At 37.7% G+C, this 20,679-nt stretch overlaps 1 protein-coding gene across 2 annotated transcripts in view; it reads right to left on the bottom strand.

Annotated features, from left to right (window-relative positions):
- Positions 1–20,679, bottom strand: part of AFF4 (ALF transcription elongation factor 4) — a 96,221-nt gene that overhangs the window by 41,650 nt on the left and 33,892 nt on the right. For both annotated transcript variants that reach the window (XM_047728954.1, XM_047728953.1), the window contains 3 exons: positions 17,272–18,066; positions 15,708–15,752; positions 11,900–11,986 (listed from right to left, as the gene is read on the bottom strand). In XM_047728954.1, coding sequence (XP_047584910.1) covers positions 11,900–11,986; positions 15,708–15,752; positions 17,272–18,066 — 927 coding nt within the window. The remainder of the gene's footprint in view (positions 1–11,899; positions 11,987–15,707; positions 15,753–17,271; positions 18,067–20,679) is intronic.

Here is a 20,679-nt window from a genome sequence, read left to right on the forward strand (position 1 = left end):
CTCATCTTATAAAAATACTCACCTGAAACATCACTATACCCTTCTTGGCACCATCACATTTCTCTGTTCCTTTTAACACATAATGCCTCAACAGAAAATCCTCTTTTACATGCTCACTGTCTCCAGTGTTTTGTGCCTCTGTAATCATTCTTTATATATACATTTTTTTTTTTTGAAGATTTTATTTGTTTATTTGACAGAGAGCAGGCGACTGTGTACACCAGCAGGGGGAGTGGCAGGCAGAGGGAGAGGGGGAAGCAGACTCCTTGCACAGCAGAAGCAGCCTGATGTGATCCCAGGACTCCGGGATCACAATCCAAGCCAAAGACCGTTGTCCAACCAACTGAGCCACCCATGTGCCCTGTAATCATTCTTTTGCCCTCAGCTTTCTAACTAAAGTGTATTGTCAGTAAACACAACACATTTCAGAATTTATGGAATGCAAATAAATGCAAATAAAATATTACTTAATTGTTTATAGCACTAACAGCCTATATGAGAAAGTAAGAAAAATCTCAAATCAATGACCTTAGCCTCCTCTTCGAAAAAAAAAAATTTTTTTTAAGGGCACCTGGGTGGATCAATTGGTTAAGCCTCTGCCTTCAGCTCAGGTCATGATCCCAGAGTCCTGGGGTCAAGCTCCACATCCGTTCTCTGCTCAGTGAAGAGTCTGCTTCTCCCTCTGCCCTGTCCCTCCCCTCCCCTCACACCTTCTCTCTCTGGCTCTCTCTCTCTTTCAAATAAAATTTTCTTTTTTTTTTTTAATTTTATTTATTTGACAGAGGGAGAGATCACAAGTAGGTAGAGAGGCAGGCAGAGAGAGAGGGGGAAGTAGGCTCCCTGCTAAGCAGAGAGCTCAATATGGGGCTCAATCCCAGGACCCTGAGATGAGATCATGACCTGAGCTGAAGGCAGAGGCTTTAACCCACTGAGCCACCCAGGCGCCCCCCGAGAGGCAGGGTTTGATCTCAAGGCCCTGAGTTAATGACCTGAGTCAAAAATCAAGAGTCAGGGGCGCCTGGGTGGCTCAGTGGGTTAAGCCGCTGCCTTCGGCTCGGGTCATGGTCTCAGGGTCCTGGGATCGAGCCCCGCATCAGGCTCTCTGCTCAGCAGGGAGCCTGCTTCCTCCTCTCTCTCTGCCTGCCTCTCTGCCTGCTTGTGATCTCTCTCTGTCAAATAAATAAATAAAATCTTTAAAAAAAAAAAATCAAGAGTCAGACACTTTAGTGAGTGGGCCACTCAGGAGCCCCCAGAGATAAGCTTTTTAAACAAATGATGATGGAAATGGATATCTCTATACAAAAAATAAACTGTGATCCATATCTTGTTACCATATACAAAAATTACCTTGAAATGGATCATAGATCTAAATGTAAAGCCTAAAACTATAAAAAGTCTTTAAAAAAAAAAAAAAAAAGAGGGGCGCCTGGGTGGCTCAGTGGGTTAAAGCCTCTGCCTTCGGCTCGGGTCATGGTCCCAGGGTCCTGGGATCGAGCCCCACGTCGGGCTCTCTGCTCAGCGGGGGGCCTGCTTCCTCCTCTCTCTCTCTGCCTGCCTCTCTGCCTACTTGTGATCTCTGTCTGTAAAATGAATAAATAAAATCTTAAAAAAAAAAAAGAGGAGAACATTGGTAGGGCAAAATTTTTCAGATACCAAAAACATGATCTGTAAACAAAAAAAACCCCTAATGAATTAGTTTTCATCAATATTAGCAAATTCTCATCTTCAAAAGATAGTTGAGATAATAAAAGGGAAGCTACTTACTAGGGGGAAAATGTGCCAATCTTATATCTGATAATGGACCTGCATCCTGAAAATATAAATTCTCAAACTCAATAAGAAGAGGACAATAGGGGAGCCTGGGTGGCTCAGTCAGTTGAGCATCTGCCTTTGGCTCTGGTCATGATTCTGGGGTCTTGGGATCGAGCCCCATGTTGGGCGCCCTGCTCGGTGGGGAGCCTGCTGCTTCTCCTTTTCCCTCTGCTACTCCCTCTCCTTGTACTCTCTCAAATAAAGAAAATCTTTTTTTAAAAAATGGAGACGGCAATAATCCGGTAAGAGATGGGCAAAAGATTTAAATAGTGCACCAAAGAAGATACACAAATGCCAAGTACATGAAAAGGTTTTCAACATCAACTGTCATAGAGAAATGTCAATTAAAAACAAATGGAGCGGGACGCCTGGGTGGCTCAGTTGGTTAAGCAGCTGCCTTCAGCTCAGGTCATGATCCCAGCGTCCTGGGATCGAGTCCCACATCAGGCTCCTTGCTTGGCAGCGAGCCTGCTTCTCCATCTGCCTCTGCCTGCCACTCTGTCTGCCTGTGCTCACTCTCGCTTCTCTATGACAAATAAATAAATAAAATCTTTAAAAAAAAACAACAACAACAAAAAAAACAAATGGAGCACTCCTACACAACTGATGAAAGGTCTAAAATTTAAAAAGACTGACCATGGACGCTGGGGTGGCTCAGTGCATTAAAGCCTCTGCCTTCGGCTCAGGTCATGATCCCAGGGTCATGGGATTGAGCCCCGCATCGGGCTCCCTGCTCAGTAGGGAGCCTGCTTCCCCACCCCCCTGCCTGCCTCTCTGCCTACTTGCGATCTCTGTCAAATAAATACATAAAATCTTTTTAAGATAAATAAATAAATAAATAAGACTGACCATGCCAAACTCTAATAAGTATGTGGAGCAACTGAAAATCTCATCTATCATAGGAATATATAATGGTTCAATCATTTTAGAAAACAGTATGAGATTTTCCTAGAAGTTAAATGTATATCCACCCTATGCTTGAAGGTATTTACTTACGAGAAATAAAAGCATGTGCCCATACAAAGACTTGTACACAAATATTTAGAAATTTATTTTTTTAAAGATTTTATTTATTTATTTGACAGACAGAGATCACAAGTAGGCAGAGAGGTAGGCAGAGAGAGGAAGGGAAGGAGGATCCCTGCTTTGCAGAGAGCCGGATGCAGGGCTCGACTCCAGGACCCCGGGGACCATGACCTGAGCCGAAGGCAGAGGCTTTAACCCACTGAGCTACCCAGGTACCCCGTCTTGTACACAAAAATTCATAGCAGCCTTATTTAACTAAAAACCAGAAAGAGCCCAAATGTTCATCAGTAGGTGAATGGCTAAATAAACTGTGCTATAACTATGAAATTGAATACTACTTAGCAATAAGAAAGAATGATTTATACATTTGACAATGTAGATGAATCTCAAAATAATTGTGCTGAGTGAGAGGCGCCCGTGTGGCTCAGTTGGCTGAGCATCTGCCTTCGGCTCAGATCATGACCTCAGGGTCCTGGGATCTAACCCCATGTGGGGTTCCGTGCTCAGGAGGGAGTCTGCTTCCCCTCTCCCTTCGCCCCTCCCCATAGCTCATGCTCGCTTTCTCAAATAAATTTTTTAAAAATCTTTTTTTTTTTTAATATTTTATTTACTTATTTGACAGAGAGATCACAAGTAGGCAGAGAGGCAGGCAGAAAGAGAGGGGGGAAAGCAGGCTCCCTGCTGAGCAGAGAGCCAAATGAAGGGCTCGATCCCAGAACCCTAAGATCATAACCTGAGCCGAAGGCAGAGGCTTAACCCACTGAGCCACCCAGGTGCCCCAATAAATAAAATATTAAAAAAAAAAAAAGTAATTGTGCTAAGTGAAAGAAACCAAAAAGAATACATGTATTATTCTATTTACACGCAATTCTCAAAAATGCAAACTAATATATAGTGACAGAAATCAGATTAGTGGTTGCCTAGGGATGGGAAGGGCAGAGACCATAGGAAGAGAACATTATAAAGGATCATAAGGAAACATTTGGGGTACATCAACAAGAGGAAAGATAAAAACGATATGAACATATTTCAAAAGATGCAAAAAAAGCATTTGACAAATTACAACATTCATTTATGATAAAAAAATCCTCAACAAAGTAGGTTTAGGGGGAACATACCTCAACATAATAAAGGCCCTATATGGAAAACACACAGTAACATCATCCTCAATGGGAAAAACTTAAAGCTTTCCTCCTAGGATCATGAACGAGATAAGGATGTCTACTCTTACCACTTTTTTTTTTTTTTAAAGATTTTATTTATTTATTTGACAGACAGAGATCACAAGTAGGCAGGGAGGCAGGCAGAGAGAGAGGAAGGGAAGCAGGCTCCCTGCTGAGCAGAGAGTCTGACATGGGGCTCAATCCCAGGATGCTGGGATCATGACCCGAGCCGAAGGCAGCGGCTTTAACCCACTGAGCCACCCAGGCGCCCCTACTCTTACCACTTTTATTCAACACAGTATACTACAAGTCCTAGCCACAGCAATCAGACAGAAAAAAAAAAAAGATATCCAAATCGGTAAGGAAGAAGTCAAACTTTCACTATTTGCAGATGACATGATACCATATATAGAAAATTGTAGAAGATTCCACCAAAACCTAGGACTAATAAATGAATTCAGTAAGATCGCAAGATACAAAATTAAGATACAGAAATCTGTTACATTTCTATACATTAAAAATGAAGTAGCAGAAAGAAAAATTAAGAAAACAATCCCCTTTATAATTATACCAAAAATAGTAAAATACCTGAATATATTTAACCAAGGAAGTGAAAGATCTATACTTTGAAAACTACTCTGAAAGCTGATGAAGGAAACTGAAGACAGCACCAACAAATGAAAAGAAACTCCATGCTCATGAATTAGGAGAACAAATATTGTTAAAACGTCCATACTATGAAAAACAATCTACAGATTTAATGCAATGCCTATCAAAATACCAACCCCATTTTTCACAGAACTAAAACAAATAATCTAAAAATTGTATGGAAGTACAAATGGTCCTGAAAAGCAATCTTAAAAAAGAACAATACTGGGGTGCCTGGGTGGCTCAGTGGGTTAAAGCCTCTGCCTTCGGCTCAGGTCATGATCCCAGGGTCCTGGGATCAAGCTCTGCATCGGGCTCTCTGCTCCTTGGGGAGCCTGCTTCCTCCTCTCTCTGCCTGCCTCTCTGCTTACTTGTGATCTTTGTCTGTCAAAAAATAAATAAATTCTTTAAAAAAAAAAAAAAGAACAAAACTGGAGGTATCATAGTCCCAGATTTCAAGATATGCTACATAAAGCTGTAGTAATCAAAACAGTTTGGCACTGGCACAAAAAAAGATATATAGATCAAGGGAAGAGAAGAGAGAATGCAGAAACAAACCCATGATTATATGGTCAATTAATCTACAACAAAGGGTGCATGAGAGGGGGGCGCCTGGGTGGGCTCTGTCAGTTGTGTGTCTTGGTTTCAGCTCAGGTCATGATCTCATGGGTTGTGAGGCTGTGTCTCACATCAGGCTTTGCATTGAGCAGGGAGTCTGCTTGAGATGCTTTCCCTTACCCCTACTCCTGCACACATTTTCTTTCTCTAGAATAAATAAGTAAATCTTAAAAAAAAAAAAAAAAAAAGAATATGCAATATGCAATGGGAAAAAAGTCTCGCCAACAAATGGCGTTGGGAAAACTAGACAACTACATGCAAAAGAATGAAATAGACCACTTTCACACCAGTTTCATTTTATACACAAAAATAAACTCAAAATTGATTAAAGCCTTAAACGTGAGACCTGAAGCCATAAAAATCATAGAAAGAGCACAGGCAGTAATTTCTCTGGCTACAGCAACATTTTTCTAAATGTCTCTAGGCAAGGAAAACAAAAGTAAAAATAAACTGTGAGGATTGTATCAAAATAAAAAGCTTCTGCACAGCAAAGAAAACAATAAAACAAAAAGACAACCTAATGAATGGGAGAAGATAAGTGCAAATGATATATCCAACAAGCGTTAGTATCTAAAATATATAAAAAACTTATACAACATAACACCAAAAAAGCAAATAACCTAATTTAAAAAGTGGATGAAAGACAAGAACATACATTTATTCAAAGAAGACATACAGTTGGCCCACGGACACATGAAAAGATGCTCAACATCACTCATCATTGGGGAAATGCAAATCAAAACCACAATGAGATCTCAACCTCACACCTCTCAGAATGGCTAAAATAAAAAACACAAGAAACAACAAGTGTTGGCGAGGATACAGAGAAAAAATACCCTCATACACTGTTGGTGGGAACATAAGCTGGTGCCATCACTGTGGAAAACAGTATGGAGTTTCCTCCAAAAATTAATAATAGAACTACCCTATGTACTGGTAATTGCACTATTGGGTATTCACCCAAAGAATATGAAAATACTAGGTCAAAAAGATACAAGCACCCCTATGTGTACTACCGGATTATTTGCAGTAGCCAAATTACAGAAGCAACCCAAGTGTCCATCAACAGATGAACGAAAGAATAAGATGTGATACACACACGCAGACACACACACACACACACACACACACACATATTACTCAGCCATAAAAAATAAAATCTTGCCATTTGCAACATGGATGGATCTAGAGTATAACACTAAATGAAGTTAAGTCAGTCTGAGAAAGACAAAGTACTGCATGATTTCACCCATTATGTAGAATTTAAGAAAACAAATGAACAAGGAATAAGGGGACAAATAAAAAAACCGAGACTCTGAAATATAGAGAACAGATGGTTACCAAAGGAGGTGGGGGGGATAGGTAAAATAGGTGAAAGGGTTTAAGTGTATGTACACTTAAGACGAGCACTGAATAACATACGGAACTGCTGAATCCCTATACTGTATACCTGAAACTAATACAGCACACTATGTTAATTACACTGGAATTTTTTTTTTTAATTTAAGATTTGGGGCACCTGGGTGGCTCAGTGGGTTAAAGCCTCTGCCTTCAGCTAAGGTCATGATCCCAGCATCCTGGGATCCCGACATCGACATCGGGCTCTCTGCTCAGTGGGGAGCCTGCTTCCCTTCCTTTCTCTCTGCTTGCCTCTGCCTACTTGTGATCTCTGTCTGTCAAATAAATAAATAAAATCTTTAAAAGAAAAATTTAAGATTTTATTTACTTGACAGAGAGAGAGAAAAAAAAAGAACAAGTGAGGATAGGGAGAGAAGGATCAAGCCTCATGTCCAGCTTCCTGCTCAGCAAGGAGTCGGCTTGGCCCTCTCTCTGCCCCTCTCCTGCCTTGTGCACATACACACTCTCTCTCAAATAAATAAAATCTTTAAAAAAAAAAAAAAAAGGCAAAAAAGACAACTCACAGTATGGGGGAAAATTTTTGCAAATTGTTCATCAATAAGGGACTCTGAGATATACAAACACTACAACTTCATGATAAAAAGACAACCCAATTTAAAAATCAGCAAAATATCTAAATAGATCTCTCTAAATAAGATATACAAAGGCCCATAAACCCATGAAAATAGTGTCAACATCATTAGCCATCAGAGAAATTAATATCAAAACTACAATGATAAACCACTTCACAGCCACTAAAATATCTTTATTCAAAAAGAAGGATAACAACAACTTGGCCAGGATTTGAAGAAACTGGAGCTCTCAATACACTGCTGGTGGGAATACAGAATGTAGCAAACACTGTGGGAAACCATCAGGCAGTTCCTCAAAAGATTCAACAGTTACTATATGACCCAAGAATTATACTCCTAGGTGGAATAACCAAGAGAACCAAAAACACATCTCAATACTAATGTTACAGCAGCAATTTTCATAATAGCCTCAAACTGAAAACAACCCAAACGTCAATGAACTGGTAAAGAGATAAACAAAATGTGATATAATCATAAAATGGAATATATTTAGCTATAAAATGGAAAATACTGGTAACATAACATGAATGAAACTTTAAAACATCATGCTAGATACAAAAGATCCAGTCAAGATCTTCTTCCTCTCCCTCTGCCCCTCCTCCCTGCTTGTGCTCACTCACTCACTCTCTCTGTCTCTATTAAATAAATAAAATCTTTAAAAAAAAAAAAAGAGAACATATTCTGTTTAGTATACATGGAAACTGGCCATAAAACATTAAGATAATTTTTTAAAAACAATTATACAGCTTATATTCTCAAATATAATAAATTAGAATCAGTAATAGAATGGAAAATCCTCAAATATTTGAAAATGAAACCACGTGCTTCCATGGGTCAAGGAAGAAGTCACACAGGTAATAAGAAAATATCATACACTAAATGGTAATAAAATCACAATATATCACAATCTGTGAGATACACCTAAAGCAGGGCTCAGAGGGAAACTGATAGTTTTAAATACAGAAAACAAGAAATGTTTACGATTAATGACCTAAGCCTCCATCTCAGAAGTTAAAAGAAAAGTAAATGAAACCCACAATAAGTAGAAAAAAGGCAACAACCACAATAAAGGAAAAACCAAGGAAACAGAAAACTGAAAAAATTAAAAGGTAATTATTGGAAATGATCAATAAAATTGACAAAACTCTAGTTAGATTAATCAAAGAAAATGAAGAGAGAAAATACAAATCACCAATTTCAGGGGGAAAATGACTTTACTAGAGATCTTACAGACATTAAAAGAATAAGTATTTATTTTATAAGTAACTCTATACCAATGAACTTGACTACTTAGATGAAATGAACAAATTACAAGACTGACACAAGGAACAGAAAATCTGAATAGCTATACCTACGGAAAAACTTGAATTTATAATCAAATACTTTCAATAAAGAACATTACGGGCCCAGATGGCATCACTGAGAAGTATATTAAAACATTCAAAGGGTGCCTGGGTGGCTCAGTGGGTTAAGCATCTGCCTTTGGCTCAGGTCATGATCCGAGTCTGGAGATGGAGCCCTGTGTGTCAGGCTCCCTGCTTGGTAAGGAGTCTGCCTCTCCCAACCAACTCACGCTCTGTCTTGCTGTCCCTCGCTCTCTCAAATAAATACAAAATCTTAAAAAACAACAACAACAACAACAAACACATTCAAGGAAGAATTGAAACTAAATTCCACATACCAGTTCAGTAAACATATATGAAGAGAACATTTCCCTGCTCCTTTTAAAGAGCCAGAGCTACCCTGATACCAAAACCAAAGACAAGAAAATTACATGTAACATCTAATCCTGAGCCACCACCACCACCACCCCACATGCCCCCCACACACAAGTCCTAAGATTTGAACAGATATTAAAAAAGAGGAATGATCAATAAGGTCATAAGAAGAGGTTCAACGTCATTAGTCATCAAGGAATCACAAACTGAAAGCAGTATGAGATACCCTTATGTGCCCAGGAAAATGGCCAAAACTAAAAAAACTGGTAATACCAAATGTACACAAGGATGTAGAACAAATCAAACTATCATATACTGCTGAGGGATGGGAGCAGAGCGAACTAGGAGTAGGACAGAATAGCTCAGGAAAATAGTTTTTAGTGTAGTACGAACTCAACGCATGACTGAGCAATTCTACTTTTTACCATATAACCCAATATTTATCCTTGAAAAAATAAAACTTAAGTTTACATAAAGGCTTTTTAGTGAATATTTACAGATACTCTCTTCTTAGCCCAAATCTGGAAAAAACCCCAAAAGTTCATCAACAGGTATCTGGGTACACAAATGTTGATATTTTCATACAATACAAATAAAGAGGAACTCAGGAATAAAAAAGAACAAATTACCAATACATTCCTGAACACAGAAGAATTCCAAAAGTATATGCTGAGCAAAAGAAGGCAAACATATACACAAATGGAGTACACACTGTATGGATTCCATTCACATGAAATTCTAGAAAAAGAACAACTTATCTATACTGACATAGAACAACTTAGTAACTATGAGGGGCCAGTGGTGGAGGTGAGGTAGACTGCACAGAACCACGAGGGGACTTTTGGGCGGTGACAGAAATATTCTAATTCTTTTTTTTTTTTAATATTTTATTTATTTATTTGACAGACAGAGATCACAAGCAGGCAGAGAGGCAGGCAGAGAGAGAGAGGAGGAAGCAGGCTTCCCACTCAGCAGAGAGCCCAATGCGGAGCTCGATCCCAGGACCCTGAGATCATGACCTGAGCCGAAGGCAGAGGCTTAACCTACTGAGCCACCCAGGTGCCCAAGAAATATTCTAATTCTTGATTAGGGTGGTGGTTACACAGGTATATATACCTACCAAATTCCAACTGTATGTTTTTTAGGTGTGCATAGGTTGATTTTAAAAGTATAAGAGTGTGATGGCACACATACAGGCAGAAAGTTACATGCCTACCTCACATTATTCACAAAAATAAACTGGGCTAAAGATAAACACAGAAAACAAAATTGTAATTAGATTAAAGTAAAAAAAATAAGAGGGTATGCTTATGATCCTAGGGAAGGGAAAAGCTTCTTTTTTTTTTTTTTTAAGATTTTATTTATTTATTTGACAGAGAGAAATCACAAGTAAGCAGAGAGGCAGGCAGAGAGAGAGGAGGAAGCAGGCTCCCTGCTGAGCAGAAAGCCCGATGCGGGGCTCGAACCCAGGACCTGGGATCATGACCTGAGCCGAAGGCAGCGGCTTAACCCACTGAGCCACCCAGGCGCCCCGAGAAAAGCTTCTTTAAAAGACATTAAAAAGTAGCTTCATAGGAGAGAATCATCTACTTATTCATCAAAATTAAAATCTTCCAGACCATAATACTTAAAAGGACTCTAACTGGGAGATGTGTTTACATCACGCAGAAGAAATTAATAGAATCCAGAATTCAAACAAAAGAACATAAAAAGAAATCCTCCTGAAACTCATTAGGTGAAAGGTGTAACCCCAAGACCAGAGGAAACAGGCATACTCAGCTACAGAGAAGTAACATGGAGGACGAATGTGTAAAGATGATAAAGCTAGCTAGCAATCTAAGAAATGAAATGCCATTCTGCACTCAGAAGACTGGTGCTTCAAATAACAAATGGTGATGTGCATGTGAGGAATCAGGGGGAAAACAAGTGGGAGTACTGACTGGTACAACCAATAAAGAGGGAATTTGAGAATATATTAAATATACCATCTCAATACTCAACCATTCTACTTCCTACTTTACACAAAAAAAACTCATATGCACGAAACTAATGATGATGAAACTCACAGGCATGAAAAAGATACCCATACAAGCAATATTTATGGAAATGAAAACTTGACAACAACTTAAATACCAAGGGAAATTGAATAATTCAACTAAAATACATTTATACTATGGATGCATATAAAAGAAATTAAATACGCCTATATGTAATCTATTATCTATATATAATAAAGACACAGAGTAACTATAGAATAGTCTCTAAGACCTGTTGCTGATTAAAAATCCAGAACAATACATCTGGGCAGAAATAAAGTCAAAGAGAGAGTGCTTACATGTAATGATCACATATGTGTTTGCAAATGCATGTGAAAAGACTTGCAAAGGTATGCATGGAGCTGAGATGGAGGAGACAACGCTGGGAAAGGCTATTATTAGGGGTCCTGGTCAAACTTCCACAAGAAGAATATATTCTTCTATTATTCATGTAAATATAAATTAATGTTTTTTTTTTAAAAAAAGCACATCTGCTGATTGTAGCTGAACCTGAACCATTGTCTGAGGAACCTCTTTCCACACACATCAGTATGACGGCTGAGTCCAATGGAAAGGGGTTCTTCAGATAAGAGTTTGAGAAACCCTTACCACCTGTAGCCTAGAACACCAAAACAAACATTGACACTTTTAAATTCTCTTCCTAATTGCCTTCAAAACTTTTTCAAGAACCTCTTAATCCAAGTCGCTCTTGATTCCATTATCTTGTTTTATTTTCTTCATAGTAATGATCACTATTTGAAATAATGTATTTATTGTCTGTCTCTCACTAGAATGAGAATGGCAAGACAACTCTGAATTCATGTGATTTTAGTCAAGCCATTTATAGAGTTTTCTAACAGTATCAAAGACACATGTTATTTACTTACCTTAGTTGGAAAAGGAAATTTGGAAGGTTCTGTTTTGCATGGTGTATGAATAGCCGTTAGAGGGGGAGGCCATGAATGCGTCATCTCCTGAAATGTAATTATTACAGTTTGTTTTCAACCAGTTCAAGGATAAAAATTACATAGCTAAAAACCAGATTTGTATTATAAATGCTGGTTTCATGATAGGTCCTCCAAAAGTATACATATTTAATCAATAAATATTAAGTAAGCACAACTGTGTGCAAGGCACTATGGGGCAGGAAATAGATAAATAATATACATTCCCTGGCTTCAAGGAGCGTGGAGCTAAGATGATGAAACCTGTTAATCGCCATAGAAATCAGCCTACAATCAAATACAAGGTACACAGTACAATGCTACTGAAGAAAAGCATGCTGTGAGAGCGGTAGGGGCAGGTAATAGTAAGAAAAGGAGCTAACATTTACTGTGTACCTTTAACCCACTGAGCCACCCAGGTGCCCCCCCCCTTTTTTTTAAGATTTTATTTATTTATTTGATACTGTGTACCTTTAATGGGCCAGATACTGTGTTGTTTTACAGGCCTGTTACTCATTTAGTACTCATAATGATATTAGGAGGTAGAATGCCATTATTATTCTAACTCTATGTAGGATGAAACTGAAACACAGAAGTTATTTATTAAAGGCCAAACATTTGTGGACACAAAATGGACACCAAATTTCATCTCAGGAAGTCTGGCTGCAGAGCTCAATGGCTGATAGAAATTTTTAGTCAGGTGGAGGAAACCAGAAGAAAGATATCAAAAGCCCATGAGAAGGAAGACAGACAAGCAAGGCTGTAAGTATGATTTCATTCACATATTTAGTGAATTTTAATCACATGCCAACTATGTTCAAGTGGAGATTTGGATAAGATCACAATGTTTATGTTAAAGGAGCAGGGGAAAGAGAGATATCAGATTTAGAATAAAGAAGGAGTGTTTTATTTCTGGCATTTGGTTCAAAGTAAGCCATTAGGTAGACTGAGAAAATACAATAAATTAAAAGTAGTTTAACTTTTAGGAATTTACTCTTTAGCTATACCCACACAGCTACGTAAAGATACATGTTCAAGGGGCCTACATTCAAAAAACAGAAACAACCTAAATATCCAACAGCACAAAATAATTTAATAAATTACCAAACAGCCATACAATGGGACACCAAGCAGACAGTAAAATGAGAAATTTAACTGATATGAAATGTTGTCCACAATATACTGTAAAGTGATAAACAGAAATCATAGTCTATGCCCTAGTAAATGTCTTTACATGAAAAAATATGCATGAAAAAAATCTCTAGCTACCTCTCGACAACAGAACGACAGAAGGGGAAAGAGACCTGGGCACCTGATACAGTCTCTACTACGGGGACTTCGTAAAATAGCCACCTGCACTGTAACTGCTCTTTATCTACTTACAATACTTTTATTTTTTCACAGCATTTCGCTTTCTGAAATAATATTAAATAGTTGATTATTTCCAATATCCAACAAGAATGAAAGCTCAAAGGGTGCAACACTATCATTATCACCACTGTATCCAAAGAGCTTGACACAGGCAGGCTGTGAACTACTCTTTTACAATAAATGGTTACCATTTTTAGATTAAAATTTTCTTCTTTAAGTTTATGATGGAGTTCCTAGAAACAGTATGACTACAAATCTCAAGAAAACATGAAGGCAATTTGGACCTGCAGTTCCTTATGCACTGCATACAGGGAAAGGAAACAAACTCAGACACTCTAGGTTTTCAGTGTTGGCATTTTACACCTCAAATACCAAAGTACTTTCAATACAATCTATTTAACTCCATCGTTAAATGACCGAGCACCTGTTACACCCAAGGCCATGTACCAAGCCCTGTATATATAAAATGAAGACTAAATGGTCAGTACCATCAAAGAAATAATTAAATGTGAGAATACCTAAAATTCTTCCAAGTATTACAATGCCATGTATCCCTGAGGATCCAAAGAGAAAAGATAAAGCTCCATTACACTTTTTATATACATGGGAACTGAAAAATGCATTCTATATGAGATTCAAAAGAAAGAGTTATCATTGTAATCTGATGGTCTGACATAGAGGAAAGAAAGATTTCATTGGGATTCTAAGAAAAAACAGAATTTGTATATGACTAAAGACAAAGGAGAAATATAGTTCATGAAAGTTTATTTAAAAAGATACAAGAGCAAGAAAGTGTAGGGCTTAGTGAAACCAATTTGACAAAAGTGGAGAATTAATAGTGAGAGAGGTAGAAGCGGTCTGTGAAAGGTCTAGAATGTTGAACTTGGACACTATTTTTTCTATGGGGCTCAGAGAGAGAGCCACTGAAATTTCGAAAACAGAAATTAACTTATGAAGACAGTGGATTAAAGAATCTGCCAGCAATGCAAAAGACAGATGAGCAAAGCAAGGACTGTAGATTGCAATTCTTGAAGCTCAAGGTGGCAGAGATGGAAATAAAGGAATGTATTTTCAAGGAAAATTCAAACCGTACATGCAGTTTTGTGATTAAACAGAGCATGAGAGAAATTTAGGATTTTACAGTGAGAAGCACAGAAGACTGGTAGTTCTACTAAGAGACGAAGGTCTGATAATTCTGCCTTTAGATATGTTAAGTCTAAAGAAGCAGGGAGATACGCAAATGGACACACAGCAAGGAAGAGACATAAACCACAACTCAGAGGAGGCCAAAGAGATGAGAAAGACTTAAGAGTTAACAGGTGAAGCTGTAACAATAGAGGAAAATCAAGATAGAGCAGAAAAAAACAGAGAAGCTAGAAAAAAGACCCATATTTAAAAGAGAAGACACCAAGGTTCCCAAAAGGCAGAGAATGAGAGATAAGAAAAGTAGATGGAAATAAAAACAGTGAAGCATAATAATAGTCAAGGAAGGAAGAAAGGTTTCTAGAAGGAAAAACTAAAAATTCTTGAGAACAGTAGAAAGAGCCTGAGAACTCAATGAAGCCCTCAGTGAAGAACTCAATGAAGCCCTCAGTGAAGGGAGATCATGAGCTTAGCGAAACAGCTTCAGCAAAATGACAGAGAAAAATGGGAGACTGTGCTGGGCTGAAGAAAGAAAGGAGAGAATGAAGTAGAAGTAGCAACACATTAGTCTTTCAGAAGTATCCACAGTGAAATGCAGATACAGACACAAAAAATCAGGAGCTTAGGCAAAAATTACAAGAAATACGTGACTGACGGTTTTTCTATACTGAACCAAAAGCAGTCACTGTCACTCACTAATCCACTAGACCTTCCCTTTTTACAACTGACAACTTTCTCTTTTCCCAAAAGAGGAACACACATTTTGGTCATGTGTTGATTTTAAACATATTCCATCCAACACTCAAAATGAGTAGTATTCAGAGGAGGTCTTTCATTGTAGGAACTGACCAGTAGATATAAATGAATTATAAAGCAAGCTATTTTCAATGAAACTGTTTGGTAATTACTAATAAGCCTTACAAAGTACTGTTGTATTTGCTTTCTTCCTCTTTTCAAGGCAAACTATGATGACTGGAATTTGATTTACTTAAAAATGAAAAACAAACAAAACCAGTTCTTTGAGGGCAGGTAGTAAACAAACCCAATGACTCAGAAACTAAATATGAAAATAAGCGTAACAGAGTCAATTATTTTTTATAGACATAATGACATTTCACATGTAAGCAATCTGCTGCCCTAGATCCTTTGAGAAATATCGGGGGGAAGAGGACAAGAAGATACCAGAGCATCATAAACAAAAAAGACAGAAAGTATTAAAACAATAACAATGACTTACTTTAAGAATTTCATCCACACAGCTCACATCACCAGAAGCAGATGCCTTAAGAGGAAAAGAAACACACATTTGATTTGGGGTCATTTATTATTAGATTTTTATCATTTCTTGCACAGATTCAATGAAACTATTAGAAAATGAATTAAATTTAAAGACATAATTATGATCTCACTATTCTAAACCGCAATATTCATTAATCTTTTGACAAATTTCCTTAAATGCCAATTTTTCAAGCTCTAAAAAATTTTAGTCACCAACTATACAAGGATTTAAAGAACTTTGTATTTATCAAAAGCTTTGAAAAATCTTATCTCTCTTATATTTAGATTAGAAATAAATTTTTAAACGTTATTTTGCAGGTGGAGCAACTTGTCAAAAATTTGAGTTTACTGATAGAAAAATATACCATGATACTGAAATACATTGTTTCACATAAACTAACAAAGAATAAAACCAACATTATTGAAAGAATACTTGTCTGGAATATGGTAGACATTTTACACAGCTTTCCTTGAATCACAGAAAAGTTGTTTATGCTAAAGCACAATCAGGAATTGAAGAGCTAGAGTTTGAACTCAAGTCTATCTCCAAGGATCAAGTTGTTTGAAGAAAGAACAATCATTTCACTGTTCTCCTCAGAGGAGTAATTAGATGACAACTGCCACGAACAATGAGTTTTCTAAGGCCAAAGGAAAAATGTTTAAATGTTCTTAAAATAGCATTTCACCTATTCTTGATCCCTTCCACCGCCATTTTAAGCTATGAACTATGACTTTCAGTTACAAACACCATTTAAAATTTTTTTTATTTTAGAAGATAAAACTTAAACTATTTCACAGCGACTATTCAATTTCTTTAGTTACTCTGATGCTTTGATATGCAGTTATTAATACTGTAAGTGTCAAACCACCACTATGAATCTAGAGCAGCTGTCTCAAACCTTTAAGTGTAAACAGAGAAAAAGCTCATGGCATCCAAACCATATAACATTTACCATCTTGATGGACCCCCCCCACAATCCCAATATTTACTATAATTAACCACAGCCCACATCACATTCATGGTATCACAATGAGAATACAAGTTAATTTTTTAAACAAAAGAACACAAGACATATTCCTTCATAAAATCAAAAGGAGTAAATCTAACGTATTGATTTCACAGATCATGCTTTTATTCTATAACTGACCTGTCATCTGAATAGTTCAAAACAGTGAATGACATGTTCTCTATTGCACAACAGGGGAAGTGAACAGGTCTACTGATCCACTTCAGAGTCAATGACAAGTCTTTTTTTAAAACTTATATATACCTTATTATCAAACAGAGAAAATTCAAGTTCAATTATAATTTCACAGTAAACTGCTTCACAGAGTCATAATATTAAATGCTCTAAGGGGATCCTGGGTGGCTCAAGTCAGTTTATGAGCCAATTCCTGATTCTGGCTCAGGTCCAGATCCTGGGGTGGCAGGAGATTCTCTCTCCCCTTCCCCCTGCCCCTCCTCCTGCTATCTAAAATAAATGGATAAATTTTTTTTTAAAGGCTCTAAATGTGTAACTTACATCCAATGGTTGGGAAGGTATTTTCAGCTTGGTGAGATGTGCTTTGCTACTGGGCTTCAGTTCAGTCATGCTGTTGCCATGGGATTGGCTACTGTAGTGCTCAGAGGACAGCTTTGGTTCCATGGACTCTTGTCCATCCATGGGCCGCACATAGGCAGTGGGTTTCTGTAACATTGAACTGGACTTTGACATCAATGAAGGTGGGAAAGACTGATTTGAATGCTGCCCACTTGAAAAAGGTACACGGGAAGGAGAATCCCAGTTTGCATCAGGGTCCCGAGGTGATTTGGAACGCTGATGTTCCTTGCTATGGTGATCATTCCCATGAGACCTGGAATGACTAGAGCTTAATGAAGAAACAGCCTGTGGTTTCCCAGGGCTGGAAGAGCGTGATTTGGAGTGTTCCGATCCATGCTGGCTTTTTTTCCGACTACTGCTTCCACTACTGCTGTATGAGTCACGGTCATGCCTCTGGCCACTACTACTGGTGCCACCACTGCCACCTGCACTGGTCCGCTGGCTACTGTGTCCACTCTGCAACCCTGAGGACCGTTTCTGAGACTGAGAAGTACTGGGTGCAGGTCCTACTGGAGTCCATTTGCTACTCTGATGAGAGGTCCCATGTCTCTGTTCAAAGAAATTTGGGTTAGATTTTTCATCTGCTGTTGGTGGTACTGTAGGCTTGGGAATTGCAACAAGCTTTGGTATAGATCTGTCTCCTATGAAATCCTTCATTTCATCGTAGTTTCCAAGCATACTCTGAATACGACTTGATAGCTTATCTTCTTTGCTAGTCTATAAAAAATTGTAAAATAAAATGATACAATTAGCAGAACTGGAAATAAAAGATTTAAAAAAAAAAAAAGAAATGAAAGATGCTTCTAAATGGACTTTCCAAACTTCAAATGCAAAGGGGCTTTTCAAAGGGAGGCCTCATCTTATATATTAAGGTTAATCTCAAAAGCAAACTCCAAATATAATTTTTATAGTGAAAAAAATGCACTGAAAATGAAAAAATTCATGCAAAAACACAAATATCCTATGGGACACTGAGAAGTATGTACAAAAGATTCCAGAAGGGGGAGAAAAAAACAAATTTCACCAATAAATATTTTGAAACAATAGTAAAAAAGTCTTTTAAAAAGTGGGAAAAGTGGGGCGCCTGGGTGGCTCAGTGGGTTAAGCCGCTGCCTTCGGCTCAGGTCATGATCCCAGGTCCTGGGTTCAAGCCCCACATCGGGCTTTCTGCTCAGCAGGGAGCCTGCTTCCTCCTCTCTCTCTGCCTGCCTCTCTGCCTACTTGTGATTTCTCTCTGTCAAATAAATAAATAAAATCTTAAAAAAAAAAAAAAGTGGGAAAAGTAATATGCCTTTATGTAGTTAAGTTGTAGGTGAGCAGATTAGCCAACACTCATTATTCTGGCAATGCAGGAAAACATATTCTTTTTTTTTTTTTTTTTTTTTTTAAAGATTTTATTTATTTATTTGACAGAGAGAGATCACAAGTAGATGGAGAGGCAGGCAGAGAGAGAGTGAGGGGGAAGCAGGATCTCCGCCGAGCAGAGAACCCGATGCGGGACTCGATCCCAGGACCCTGAGATCATGACCTGAGCCGAAGGCAGCGGCTTAACCCACTGAGCCACCCAGGCACCCGGAAAACATATTCTTGGAGTTCAATGTTATAGTTAAAAGGAGAAACAAAAATTTAATGAAACATGTTATACCCAAATGACTTTTTAAAAAATTTTAATTCCTTCTGTTACTGTGACTAATTAAGCTAATAAAAGTCAACAACAAATTAAGAATGGAAAATCCACTGATAGTGTTAAATATTCATTCTATTAACTCTGACCAAGAAACACTCCAAGTTTTGAAGTTAATGGTACAGACTATAAGTTTAAAAAATCATTCTTGGATAATAAGAAAGTCCAAGACATCTACAAGCTTTAGGACTCTTTCATGCTCACAAACATGAAAGAGAGTAAGCTTACTAATTGCATTAAAGAAAAAAATCAAGACAGAACCACTACGTATTTCAAGGTTGGCATGAACAGATGATGACTTTAGATTATCTGAAAATCAGTCTGACCCTATTAAACAAGAGTGGGAAATATATAGTAATTGGTAGATGACATCAAGATCAGGAATCAAATCTAATTCATTACAATGTAATTACAAAATAAATGGTAGTATGACTTAAACATTCTGGATCAAACTCCTGGGGGTTTTTTTGGAATGCCTTTAATCTCTAATCCCAAACCCCAGGTTTGTGTGATTGGTGTTACATGCATATAAATGATGTCAGTGTAACTAACTGCCTTTAAATGAAAATCCTTAAAAACTTTTAAAAATAGCCTTAATAGGGGTGCCTGGGTGGCTCAGTCGGTTAAGTATCTGCCTTTGGCTCAGGTCCTAATCCCAGGGTCCTGGGATCAAGTCCCATGTTGGGCTCCCACCTCAGTGGGGAGTCTGCTTCTCCCACTCCCTCTGCTCCTCCCCTTCACTTGTGTTGTCTCTCTTTCTCTCTCAAATAAGTAAATAAATAAATAAAAATTTTTTTAAATGGCTTTTACAGATCTCATAAATAGCTTCTATAAACACCAAATGTTATTAAGGGTAAACTTAGAATATGCTGTTATATTTATATTATCAGAAAAAGCCTAACGCACTCTCAGTCTCACACCGTAAACCAACAATGGCCATTACTGCTGCAATTCCATTATACACAGTACAAGCCTTTAAAATGTAAGGGAATATCAAACGATCCAAAGCCAAATCAAACATCAGAGACACTTGTGGCCACTACAGCCATGTTAGTTGTCAAAAGTGTTATCATTCAGTGTTTTATGTAATGCCAAATCAAGTACAATGACAGTTACAAAAATAGCAATTGGTTCACTTTATTGAACATCTTTGACAACTAGTTTTTACTCTAATTGGATATTGTTCATTAAGCCCCGTAAAAAGAAAGTCAGATAATTTAGTATAAAACAGAAAAGGAACCAGACTGATACTGAAGATACATTTTATTCAAAGTTAGTAGTAGTCACTGATAATACTTAGTAAACTAAGAAAGCAAATGGCAAGAAATAAGGGAGAAACAAAAGAATCTCTAAAATATTTGTCTTTGATTGACTTTATACCCAAAAGAACCCAGGAAACAGTACACAATGCATACCCATTTACAAAATTTTAATTTAATTCAGAAAGGTGAAATGCCTACCCAAGGTTAGTGGTAGAGCCTTGGGATGTAGAGATCTACATCTGAACTAATTCAGACTACATTTTCAAGAATATAAAATAGCAACAGAGGGAGGGGAGGAAGTTTGGATTTGAGGATGACTTTAGGATGCTTTATAATACTGTTTCTTGATTTGGGAACTGATTACATAAGGTTGTTCATGCTGTG

The sequence above is a fragment of the Lutra lutra genome, chromosome 5 (genome assembly GCF_902655055.1).
Source record: "Lutra lutra chromosome 5, mLutLut1.2, whole genome shotgun sequence".
Lineage (NCBI taxonomy): Eukaryota > Metazoa > Chordata > Mammalia > Carnivora > Mustelidae > Lutra > Lutra lutra.